Source organism: Rhinoraja longicauda, chromosome 19 (genome assembly GCF_053455715.1).
Source record: "Rhinoraja longicauda isolate Sanriku21f chromosome 19, sRhiLon1.1, whole genome shotgun sequence".
In the NCBI taxonomy this organism is placed as follows: Eukaryota; Metazoa; Chordata; class Chondrichthyes; order Rajiformes; family Arhynchobatidae; genus Rhinoraja; species Rhinoraja longicauda.
Window position 1 is genome coordinate 36,923,609 of NC_135971.1, and position 13,590 is coordinate 36,937,198.

At 43.9% G+C, this 13,590-nt stretch overlaps 1 protein-coding gene and 1 pseudogene across 2 annotated transcripts in view; one reads left to right on the plus strand and one right to left on the minus strand.

Annotated features, from left to right (window-relative positions):
- LOC144603231 (class I histocompatibility antigen, F10 alpha chain-like) overlaps positions 1-13,590 on the minus strand; it is a 1,654,937-nt pseudogene that overhangs the window by 889,711 nt on the left and 751,636 nt on the right. The window lies entirely within an intron of this gene.
- The window catches only part of LOC144602562 (class I histocompatibility antigen, F10 alpha chain-like), a 12,556-nt gene continuing 8,079 nt past the window's right edge, over positions 9,114-13,590 (plus strand). Inside the window, exons 1-2 of the mRNA XM_078415691.1 lie at positions 9,114-9,261; positions 13,313-13,430. Of these exons, the coding sequence (XP_078271817.1) occupies positions 9,114-9,261; positions 13,313-13,430 (266 nt within the window). The remainder of the gene's footprint in view (positions 9,262-13,312; positions 13,431-13,590) is intronic.

Sequence of the window (13,590 nt, forward strand, 5' to 3'; positions counted from 1 at the left end):
AGCTGAAACAATTTCTACTGATAAATGTGCCCCTGCTGCAGCATATACTTATCCAAAAAGGAAGTGTTACTTTTGCGGGGGTAATATTCATAATAGAGAGACATGTCCTGCTCGAGAGGCAACTTGAAATAGTTGTGGCAAGAAGGGACATTATTCTAGAGTATGCAAGTTCAAAGCAACTACTAAAAGTGTGACTGCTGCCATGTTTGTGCCTTCTTTATGTGCAATTACAGCTGCATTTCCTCAGGGCTTGTCTCATGCAGTTACAACGGTATCCATCAATGGCCATACACTTAATGTACTACTTGATTCTGGCAGTTCAGAAAGTTTTATAAGTGAACAAGTTGTGTCTCGACTAAATCTAACTATAATTCCTTCAAATAGAGAAATCTCGATGGCTCTGACATCTCTCAATACTCAAATTTTATTTCGGAGTCACGTGAGTGACTACGTGGAGAAGACCCCGTCCAGCACGCATGCGCGACATTAGCGTTCATGCAGTGCACCCGCGACGAACGGGAGTCCAAGGTGCTCCCGCTACAATTTAAAAAGTCGGGCCGACAGGTAAGTTCTACTGTGGCCGTGAGTATTTCTCTGTGGTCAGCTTTAGGAAGCATTGGCGACCCCAAGATGAGCAAGACCAGAGCAAAGAAAATTGCAGCTCGCCCCCGTTCGTTTTCCGTTCAGGAACGTTCTTTGGAGGGGGGGCAAGAGGCGGCAGCAACTACCGAGCCGAGCCCAGCATCGCTAGTGCAGCCTGAGCAGCGAGCTGGAGGTACCTGCAGCCAGAACCGGGCGGTAGTGTCCGACGTTTCGGATGAAGATGCCACACCGCTACAGAGCGGCACTGGCAGCCGCCTAAGCCGAATGGAACGGCTTATGGAGCAAATGCTCCAGCGAGATCTGCTAAGAGAGCAGCAAACTCGCCAAGGGAGGGCTCAGAGCGCCCAGGCACTCCCGCAGTGCCCTTTAGGGGCACTGGCCATTGCCTCACCTTCTTTTGAAGGCAGCATTGGCGACCAGGTCTGGGCTGGTCAAGAAGAGGAGTTGTTGGCTGAAGATGTCCGGAGTACGCAGAGTGTACAGGATCAGGAAGAGCTGCTGGGTGTGGTCAACCGCTACGTGGTCATTCCACGAGGGGGTCGGCCTTTAGAGCCGAAACTTGCAGCCAGCATTGACCACCTGTCCTCAAAACCCCTACAAGAACGGGTGGTCAATGAGGCCCTTGAGCTATACACTGCCCCAGAAAATTGTACATCATTAAATGTACCAGCTGTAAACAGCCAAATTTGGGGACATTTGGGTCAGAATATCAGGAACCTGGAGTTGAAGCTCCAGAAGATCCTTAAACTCCTGACTGCAGGGATAACATCATATGCTCGGTCCATTGATGGCGTGGACATTTCCACAAACCAGCAAGATACACTAGCTCTGCTGTGTACCACCCAATACCAGATAAATATCTTACGGAAGGAAAACATCAAGCCTGCCCTCAACCCTAAGTTTGCGGGACTCTGCAAAACACCGGGTTCAGAACCTCCAATTCTGCTCTTCGGAAAGGATCTTCCAAAAAAGGTGAAAGACCTAGAGGAAGAATCCAAGACCTTTGGTCTCGTGAGGGCAGGTTTGGGACCGAGCAGACCCAACAAACCCAGGCGGCAGTACCTCACGGCGTCCACCAGTCATAGACCACCATATGGGACTGGTGAAAGCTCGGGGTCCGCAACCATTCCCCGTAAGCCTTTTTTAGGCCAGGGCCCAGAGCGGACCCCATGGAAAATGCGCCAACAACAACAACAACAACAACATCAACGTCAACAGCAGCCCTCTACAGCCCAGCAGACACCTCATCGTCCAGCGAAGAGGCGGAAGAAAAATTAATACCAATAACCATGGAGGTAGGTGGGTCTGGTACCTCTCGGCATATGAGCAGTAGGGGCTCTATACTATCAGGAGGAGATTGCACTTGTTTTTGGATGCATGGGAAATTTATCTGGATGAAACAGCTATGGCAATTTAAAGTCTTACCAAATGGACTAACCTCCGCTCCAAGGTTGTTCACTAAAATCTTAAAACCCGCCTTGGCGTTATTGAGAAAACAAAAGCATATAGTCATGGCGTACTTAGACGACATTTTAATAGTAGGAAAAACCTTGGAGACAGCTATTTTGGCAGTAGCAGCCACCAAACGTTTGTTTGAAACTTTGGGGTTTGTCATACATCCAGATAAATCCAATTTTACACCGTCCACTACCATGGACTATCTTGGATTTACGATTGATACTGTTCGCATGGTTGTAACTCTGCCAAAGGGGAAAGCATCACAATTGGCACTATCATGCCACGAACTAATGCATAAACGTCAACCAACCATACGGCAGGTAGCTAGAGTTATTGGCAAAATGGTAGCAGCCTTTCCAGCTGTACAATTTGGGCCTTTGCACTACCAAAATTTACAAAGAGCAAAAGTGCACGCACTAAAGCAAAACTCAGGTCACTTTGACCGAGCTATGTATTTAACTGCTGAATCCATTACAGAGTTACAATGGTGGACAAGGAACATTAGCCTCAGTTCCAGTCCCATAATTATCACTAACCCAGTATTAACCATTCAAACGGATGCCAGTGCTTTGGGCTGGGGAGCAACTAACATGCAATCCAGCACAGGGGGCAGATGGACTAATTCTGAATCATCTTGCCTACAGACACGGGGTATCAACTATTTAGAAATGTTGGGTGCGTTTTATGGTTTAAAAGCATATTCATCTAATACGCATCATGCACATGTCCGGTTGCAATTAGATAATACCACGGTGGTGGCCTATATCAACCACATGGGTGGTATAAAGTCAAAATCGTGTGACAAATTGGTCAACATAATCTGGCAATGGTGTGTCGAAAGACATACTTGGTTATCAGCAACTTACCTACCAGGTAAGCAAAATACAGTGGCAGACACCAGGTCACGCAAATTTAACGATAACATCGAATGGATGTTAAATCCCAAAGTATTTGCCGAAATTACAAAACAATATGGCACACCAGATATCGATCTATTTGCATCCAGGCTGAATCACCAGGTACCAACGTATGTCGCTTGGGAACCAGACCCTGAGGCAGCAGCAGTTGATGCATTCACGCTGTATTGGGGGAAAATGTTCTTTTATGCTTTTCCTCCCTTCTGCCTCATCAGTCGGGTGTTACGCAAGATTCAATTGGATTCCGCTTCAGGAATCTTGATAACACCCGACTGGCCTACACAGCCATGGTTCCCAGTGGCCCTCGACATGGCTGTCGAAACACCGTTGGAATTCCCCAGCAGTCCGGAATTATTAATCCACCCAGTGTCAGGCATTAGTCACCCGTGCCATGACAGAGTCAATCTCCTGGCTTGCAGATTCTGAAAAGACCTATACTGGGCCTGGGACTGTCTGAGGACGCCATCAACATGATGACCGCATCCCACCGGGAGTCCACCAGGCGACAATACCTGACCAACATAAGAAAATGGGAACGGTATTGCTCCAAAACAGGAACTACCTACACTACAGCAACACCCACCAGTGTTGTAGAGTTCCTGGTTGGATTACATCGGGAAGGACTCAGCTACAGCGCCATAAATACAGCCAGGAGTGCGTTGTCAGCTTATTTGGTTCCAGCAGCAGGACAACTGGCTTTGGGGTCCCATCCACTAGTAATCAAAATCATGAGGGGCATTTTTAATACTAACTCCCCCAGACCAAGGTACACTCAGATCTGGGATGTCAGCATTGTGCTGACGCACCTTAGGGGATGGCCACCACCCAGGGCACTCACGCTGGAACAACTTACACTGAAATCAGTCATGCTCATGGCACTAGTGTCAGCTCAAAGGGTACAATCCCTCCACCTTCTGAGGCTGGACAGCATGACAGAGTCATTGGACTGTTTCACATTCCACATTCAGGGACTGGTCAAACAAACTAGACCAGGTACCACGCCTCCAGTTATGGAGTTCTGCACATATTTATCTGACCCACGGCTGTGTGCCAAGACCCATCTCGCCAATTACATAGACACAACACTCAACTTAAGAGGGAGAGAAAAAGCCTTATGGATAAGCCACAAGAAGCCTCATGGTCAGGTGACGAGCCAAACCATTTCAAGGTGGCTCAAGCAGGTGCTTAAGTCCGCGGGAGTCAATACCAATGTTTTCAAATCTCACTCCACCAGGGCTGCATCTACGTCGGCGGCAAGTCGAATGGACGTGCCTATGGACCATATCCTGGCCAGAGCAGGATGGTCCTCGGAAAGAACTTTCCAAAGGTTTTATAATAAACCGCTGGCGCAACCTGCTACATTTGCAGACAGAATTTTAGAGTCTGCAGATAATATTTAATTTGAGCCCTGGGGAGCTCTCTGTTTTTTGTTGTCATTAATAAACCTTTTTTGTTCACAAACAGGCTCTTTATTGCGATAACATACTTCCTCCCTCTAAGGTCTTCAGACAGTGAGTGAAGCATGAGCTGGTACACGGTTCGGAATCACAGAGCTTTGAAGTCTTCACGTAGTCACTCACGTGACTCCGAAATAAAATAGTAAGATTAAATGAGAACTTACCAGTTCGAAGTTTGATCTGTATTTTATGAGGAGTTACGATGAGGGATTACGTGCCCTCCGCTCCCACCCTCTATTATACAGATCAACTGGTAATTAAGTTCTTATTTTTTCTTTACTATATTTATTTCAATCGTTGTGTTTTTTCTGTGAATCCACACCGCTGCTTTGAAGAATGTCGCGCATGCGTGCTGGACGGGGTCTTCTCCACGTAGTCCCTCATCGTAACTCCTCATAAAATACAGATCAAACTTCGAACTGGCAAGTTCTCATTTAATCTTACTATTATTGAATCTTGTATTGTAGACTTTATTCTGAACAAAGCTAGTTATAAATCTGTATGTCTTATTCACAAAATGCTGGAGTAACTCAGCAGGTCAGGAGAACCGTAGAACCAGCCAATCCCCATCGACCAACACTCTCCTCCGCCTAGCAGAGCTGGTTCTTACCCTCAACAACTTCTCCTTTGACTCCTCCCACTTCCTCCAAACCAGAGGCGTAGCTATGGGCACTCGCATGGGCCCTAGCTATGCCTGCCTCTTTGTCGGGTACGTCGAACAATCCCTGTTCCAGACGTACACTGGCCCCATCCCCGAACTCTACCTCCGCTACATCGACGACTGCATTGGTGCTACCTCTTGCACCCATGCAGAACTCACTGACTTCATACACTTCACCTCCAATTTCCATCCTGCCCTTAAATATACCTGGACAATCTCTGACATCTCCCTCCCGTTTCTGGACCTCACCATCTCCATCACAGGAGGAAAAACTAGTGACGGACATTTATTACAAGCCCACCGACTCGCACAGCTATCTGGACTACACTTCTTCCCACCCGGTCCCCTGCAAAAAGTCTATCCCCTACTCCCAATTCCTCCGTCTACGCCGCATCTGCGCCCGGGATGAGGTGTTTCAGACTAGGGCTTCCGAGATGTCCTCGTTTTTCAGAAAACGGGGCTTCCCCTCCTCCATTATAGATGAGGCTCTCACTAGGGTCTCTTCTACATCCCGCAGCTCCGCTCTTGCTCCCCCTCCCCCCACTCGCAACAAGGACAGGATCCCCCTCGTTCTCACCTTCCACCCCACCAGCCAGCGGATCCAACATATCATCCACCAACATTTCCGTCACCTACAACAGGACCCCACCACTGGCCATATCTTCCCATCCCCTCCCCTCTCTGCGTTCCGCAGAGACCGTTCCCTCCGCAACTCCCTGGTCCACTCGTCCCTTCCTACCCAAACCACCCTAACCCCGGGCACTTTCCCTTGCAACCGCACGAGATGCAACACCTGTCCCTTCACCTCCCCCCTCAACTCCATCAAAGGACCCAAACAGTCTTTCCAGGTGAGACAGAGGTTCACCTGCACCTCCTCCAACCTCATCTATTGCATCCGCTGCTCTAGATGTCAACTTATTTATATCGGCGAAACCAAGCGCAGGCTCGGCGATCGCTTCGCTGAACACCTGCGCTCGGTCCGCATTAACGCAACTGATCTCCCGGTGGCCCAGCACTTTAACTCCCCCTCCCATTCCCAGTCTGACCTCTCTGTCATGGGCCTCCTCCAGTGCGATAGTGAGGCCCGCCGGAAATTGGAGGAGCAGCACCTCATATTTCGCCTGGGCAGTTTGCGGCCCGGTGGTATGAACGTCGACTTCTCCAACTTCAGATAGCTCCTCTGTCCCTCCCTTCCCCTCCTCCTTCCCAGATCTCCCTCTATCTTCCTGTCTCCACCTATATCCTTCCTTTGTCCCACCCCCGACATCAGTCTGAAGAAGGGTCTCGACCCGAAACGTCACCCATTCCTTCTCTCCCGAGATGCTGCCTGACCTGCTGAGTTACTCCAGCATTTTGTGAATAAATCAATTTGTACCAGCATCTGCAATTATTTTCTTATAATCTGTATGTCTTGGTATTTTGGAAAATTTGTGTAGCGATATAATTCTAGGTCAGGATTTTCAGAAACAGCACAGATCACTTCAAATAATGTATGAAGGAACTATGCCTGATCTTGTATTGTCAAAGCCACCAGTATTGTGTGTTTTTTCTGCTGCATCTGTTGAATGTCCATCATTATTCGCTAATTTATCCTCTAAGTGCAAGCCAATTGCTACAAAATCAAGACATTTTAGTAAGGATGACAAAAACTTCATCAACACAGAGGTAACTAATCTTTTACGAGAAGGTATCATAGAGCCCAGCTCTTCCCCTTGGAGGGCACAAGTTGTCGTGGTTAAGGATCCCTTGGAGAGACATAGCTAAGTATAAGGTATTGTCTACTTTTGACCTAAAAAGTGCTTACTACCAAATCCCTTTGAAAGAATCCGAAAAGAAATACACTGCGTTTGAAGCAAATAGAAAATTATACCACTACTGCAGAGTTCCTTTTGGTGTAACTAATGGTGTGGCTGGTTTTCAGAGAGAGATGGACAAACTTGTTGAACTGGAAAACCTTAGAGATACTTTCCCTTATCTTGATAATATAACTATTGCAGGAAAAGACCAAGCTGAACATGACAAAAATGTGCAACGGTTTTTAGAAGTTGTACATTCTAAAAATCTAACATTAAATGAGGCTAAGTCAATAATGTCAGTGCCATCAATTAATATTCTTGGTTATTGGGTTGGAAATGATACGATCAAGCCTGATCCAGAGAGACTCCGCCCACTCCAAGAGATACCTGTTCCAGCTACATTAAACTCTTTACGAAGGGTTCTTGGCATGTTTGCATATTACGCTAAATGGATACCAAATTTCTCTGACAAAATTCAACCTTTGATTAGAGCAAAATCTTTCCCCCTTGACTCTACAGCAATTGGTGCCTTTACTTCTTTAAAGAAACAATTAGAATCTGTGACATTACACGCCATCGATGAGGATCTCCCCTTTGTTGTTGAATGTGATGCCTCTGATTTAGCAGTATCAGCAACATTAAATCAAGGAGGACGACCAGTGGCTTTCATGTCTCGTACTCTCCAAGGTAGTGAATTGCATTACCCACCCGTTGAAAAGAAAGCTACTGCAATTATTGAAGCAGTGAGGAAATGGAGTCATTTCCTTGCTCGCCAGCACTTCACTTTGATAACAGATCAGCGTTCAGTAGCTTTTATGCTAGATAATCGGAAGCGAATGAAGATTAAAAACAGTAAAATTCATGAATGGAGGATTGAATTATCTGCTTATAGTTATTCAATTGAGTACCGCCCTGGTAAGGATAATGTTGCTCCGGATACCTTAACTCGAGCATTTTGTGCCTCTGTTCATTCTTCTGCACTCACTAACCGTCACAATGGGCTGTGTCATCCTGGAGTCACTCGTATGTTACACTATGTTCGTTCCAAAAACTTACCTTTCTCTACAGAAGATGTGAAGATGACGTGTGCTTCGTGTAGAATCTGTGCTGAATTAAAACCAAGGTTCTTCCGTCCTCAAGAAGGAAGATTGATCAAAGCTACTCAACCTATGGAACGTTTGAGTATTGACTTCAAAGGGCCTTTACCATCCTCCTCTCAAAATGTTTATATACTTACCATAATTGATGAATATTCGAGGTTTCCATTTGCTTTTCCTTGTCGAAATATGTCAGCTGCTACGGTTATCAAATGTTTAGATCAACTGTTTTCATTCTGTGGATTTCCAAGTTACATACATTCTGATAGGGGCGCCTCATTCATGTCGAAAGATTTAAAGGACCACCTTTCTAATAGAGGAATTGCAACAAGTAAAACAACACCATATCATCCTATTGGAAATGGTCAGGTTGAGAGGTATAACGGAATCATTTGGAAAGCAGTGAAACTGGCTTTAAAGTCAAATGACTTCCCAGATCAGCAGTGGGAATGTGTTCTACCAGATGCATTACACTCCATCAGATCTCTACTGTCAACCGCTACCAATACCACTCCACATGAGCGGTTCTTTAACTTCAAACGGCGTTCTTCTAGTGGTACTTCTCTGCCATCATGGTTGACTAGCCCTGGGACTGTGCTGCTTCGTCGGTATGTCCGATCAAATAAGAATGAGCCCCTTGTTGATGAAGTTGAACTGACTGATGTCAATCCTTCTTATGCAACTATCAAGTATCAGGATGGACGTCAGTCAACTGTCTCACTTCGTGACCTTGCACCATGTCCATCTTCTCCATCAGCTCCATCACTCCTTGATAATCGAGAACTTCCTTCAACACTCCCATCATCTCCTATGAAAACTTCTACAAGTAATTCTAAAATTGAAAATGTAAATAACAATATGAGTGAAGTTGATGACCAAGCAACATATGTACCACCAGCTATGGAAACACCATTATCTCCTGATGCTCCAGTGCTGCGACGGTCATCAAGACCTACTAAACCTCCTGACCGTCTCACTTCCGGTGGCGCTATGGAGGGATAGAGGGTAACGCCAGCCAGCTCCTCGTAAAAAACGGAGAAAAACCGGGGATAAATCGACCTACCTGCTGCCTGCTGTCTCTGCACCGATTGCTGTGAGTGACGTTATCAGGCGCGCGGCTTATAATGTATACACAGCGCAGCCCACCCACGGATAAAACGAAAAGTCGGGCTACCAGGCAGAATCCGCGGGAAGGCCTGACTGAAGTCTCGGCCTCAGGTAGGACGTTATCCCAAGAAGATGTGACGAAAAAATTGACCAAAAAAGCGGAAGGTGAGGAACTCAAAAATTTTATTGCAAGTGAAATTTCTGGTTTGAGGGAAGAAATAAAGCAGATGAATGTTGCTGGAGAAATAAAAAAAATTAAGGAGGAAATGAATGACTTAAAGCTTGAGACTAAGAATATAGCAGATGATTTGAAGAATGATTTGAAGAAAGAAATCGCTGAAATAATATTTGGACTATCAAAGGAGATGAATGAGAAAATTAAAAATGGGAAAGTTGAATTTGATGAAAGGCTGAATCCTGTGGAAAAGGCATTGAATCAGCAGACGGGTGTTATAAAAGACCTTGAAGACCTAGCCGAAACAAGCGCTCACACTACAGCAAAGCTCGTTACAGAAAATCAACGTCTAACTGATATGCTGGTCAAAATAAACGAGAAATGTACTGAACTGGAAGGTCGCCAGAGAAGACAGAACTTAAGAATTGCAGGTATTCCAGAAGGGGAAGAGAAAGATCAAGATACCCGAGAATTCACTGCAAATTTACTGCAAAAAGTTTTATCTCTGGACCAAAAGCCTCAACTAGCCCGAGCACATAGAGTGATGAGACGCCAGACAAGAGTAGGCGCACCCCCAAGACAAATGATAATAAAAGTACAAAACGACTATGTTGTGGAGGAGATAATGCAAAAAACATCAAGAAACAGAAAGCTTGATTTTAAGGGTCACAGGATCAGCATTTACCGAGATTATCCAGCAGAGGTTGCAAGGAAACGAAAAGCATTCAACGAGACCAAAAGTATTCTGAGGGAAGTGGAGGATTTGAAATATGGTGTGAGTTATCCAGCTACCCTAAGAGTTACTTATGACAAGAAGGAACACTTTTTCACCGACCCTGTGAAAGCACTGGACTTTGCCAAGAAGATTATGCCATGAGAAGATGCCTGATGCCTTATCATGAATAAATGACTTTGCAGGACTGCATGGAATTGAATTGATGACTAAAGAAGCTGAGAAAGAAGTGGATCGGAAATTCTGCCATGGATACTAATAACTGCGCTACTAATATAATTAACTAATGAATACTAAAATTATACCGCGGTATTTTTAATAATTAGAATCAATAATTATTACTAATGACTAATACTTACTTATAAAGTTACTTATAATGGAATGATCAGAGTTAAATACAGAGCTTGATTTTATTTGTTATGTTTGGAAATCTGCTCTCTTTTTTTTATTTTTTTATTTCCTGCTAGTAATTTTCATTGTTATTTTTACTTTTATTTTTCCTTTAACTCTGGGTTTTATTATTTGTATCTTAACACTTCCGACTATTGGAACTTGATATACCCCCGGTAAAATATTGCTATGGAATAAAAATTCCAAGAAATATAGGGGCTGGATAAGTTCGAAACATCAACTACGGAAGTCGGTAGATGGGTAGCCATGCTAGTATGGCTAGCACTAACTGCACTAACATTAGATGTAGTTTTTTCCTTCTTTGTGCACAATACTAATTTTTTAACCTATTCTCTTTTTTTTTCTATTACAAATTATCATTATTATTTTCAGTTTGAACGGAGTTACAAATTGGAGCAAAGGAGATATATAGGTGAGAGGCATTTAAGAGTCTTAAAACTCATCTATTCAGAGTTCGGGTGCGGGGTCGGGTCTGTCGAACTGAACCATTGGCTCTATTATAGACCCCCATAGACAAAAAAATGCAAGATTTAAAAATGAATACGGGGAATGAAGGAATAACGTTTTGTAGTTGGAACGTTAAAGGTATTAATGAACTAATTAAGAGAGGTAAAGTATTAGCACATTTAAAAGCAATTAAAGCTGACGTGATTTTCATCCAAGAAACACATTTAAAAAAAGATGCCGAGCATAGGCTGAAAGCTAAATGGATAGATAAAACATATCATTCTTCTTTTACACATAAATCAAAAGGACCACCTTTCTAATAGAGGAATTGCAACAAGTAAAACAACACCATATCATCCTATTGGAAATGGTCAGGTTGAGAGGTATAACGGAATCATTTGGAAAGCAGTGAAACTGGCTTTAAAGTCAAATGACTTCCCAGATCAGCAGTGGGAATGTGTTCTACCAGATGCATTACACTCCATCAGATCTCTACTGTCAACCGCTACCAATACTACTCCACATGAGCGGTTCTTTAACTTCAAACGGCGTTCTTCTAGTGGTACTTCTCTGCCATCATGGTTGACTAGCCCTGGGACTGTGCTGCTTCGTCGGTATGTCCGATCAAATAAGAATGAGCCCCTTGTTGATGAAGTTGAACTGACTGATGTCAACCCTTCTTATGCAACTATCAAGTATCAGGATGGACGTCAGTCAACTGTCTCACTTCGTGACCTTGCACCATGTCCATCTTCTCCATCAGCTCCATCACTCCTTGATAATCGAGAACTTCCTTCAACACTCCCATCATCTCCTATGAAAACTTCTACAAGTAATTCTAAAATTGAAAATGTAAATAACAATATGAGTGAAGTTGATGACCAAGCAACATATGTACCACCAGCTATGGAAACACCATTATCTCCTGATGCTCCAGTGCTGCGAGGGTCATCAAGATCTACTAAACCCCCTGACCGTCTCACTTATAAATAGGAGGGGAGAATGAAGTGTGCGGTAATGTGCGCATGCGCGGGAATGTGCGTGTGTGCGGTAATGTGCGCGTGCGGTAATGTGCGCATGCGCGGGAATGTGCGCATGCGCAGGATTCCTAGGCGGCGAGGCCTGTGGAATCAGTGATAATTTCCAGGCGTTTCGAAGAGATGTATTAATGAAATGAGTTACTTAAAGCTTAAATAAAGTTTAAGTAAATCGGAATTCTCGTTTATCTCACGACAATTATCCAATTCCACCCACTCAGGTCAGCGTGGAGAGACTGTTCTCCACTGAAAATAATGAAATCAGATCATAATTAAATTAAATTGGATGTGGAACTCAAGTAAAGCACAAACATTACGCAGTTCAAGAAGTTGTACAAAAATATATATTTTCCAGAGGTATAAGAATGAGGAAGGGCTGTGATGAAGGCTAAGCTTTCATTTATTGACATTGATATTAGTGTTGTACATAGAATTTGGATAATTGTTTGTAAACTGCATATGTTTGCACCTGTGCATATATATGTGTATATCTGTATGTGGCATATGTGCGGATATATGTATGTAGGCATATGTTTGTGTATGTGTATATATATATATGTGCAGATGAGATAGTTTGTGAATTAATTGAAGAGCAGGAGAAGATGTAGGAAAATATAAATGTATACTTCCTCCTACTCCTTTGAACATGTTAGATTTAATTTGTGTTGTTTATGAGACTTTATTCATTGCATTGTGTATCATTAATTTCATTTTATTTTGATTTTATCTTTTTTTGTTTTACATGGTCAAAATAAATATAAACTGCAGATTTAAGGGCTTCAATGAGGATCTGGCAGAAGCAATTCTGCTCCTAAGGACAAGTTATTAATACATTTTAGCTATGTACTTTTGTAGCAAACTTAACATTTAATTTTAATTTCTTTTGCACTTGAGAATTTAACCATTTAGCTCATACCTGTGGCCTCAGTTCAATAAATTTTGGAGTAATGCTTTTATAATTTTTATTTAATTCAATGAAATTTAAATTTTGTCGAAGTCCTTTATGTAATTTTTTTTTTCTTTTAGCATAATGACATTTTTTTCAAGAATGAACAATAAAAAAGCCACAATAGCACATCTGCAACCATTAGACTCAAAACTTTAAGGACGTGGGTTTAAAAGGTAGCCTGATGATTCATGTAGTTCTGAAACGCCATCTTGTGTAACGTCATCACAGCAGATTTAGAATTATTATACCCAGGGGTTGGGGTCAGAGTCGGATACACAAGAAATCAAGGAGCTGGAGTTGGAGTCGGGTATTTTGGGTATCGACTCCACTGCTCTGCCTGACATCCACCAAGGATTGCAAGCTCACCTGCCGCCAGACGGGGTCTCCCACTGATACTGCAGGACACACCTCATTCCTGACCGTCCCCAGACCATAGATTGCACCTTGCTCCCAAACACTTCCAGGACAGGTCCCTCATGTCATCGCTGCCGGATCGAGCAGGGCCATAGATGCTATGGAATCCTTCCAGCCCGAAGCTGGGACAACTGGATCCACCTGTTCTCACATCCTCAACGGCCAGCTGTAGGCTATCCGAAATACACACACAGCACTGCGCTGGTGGACCTATTGTTTCTGGCCACCTCCTGCCCCACTAAACTCATTGCTCACGTCTTCCTTGGTCGTGCACAGACTGGCACCACTGAGTTTGCCAAATCCTATGGCTACTTTCAGGGCGGGAGTG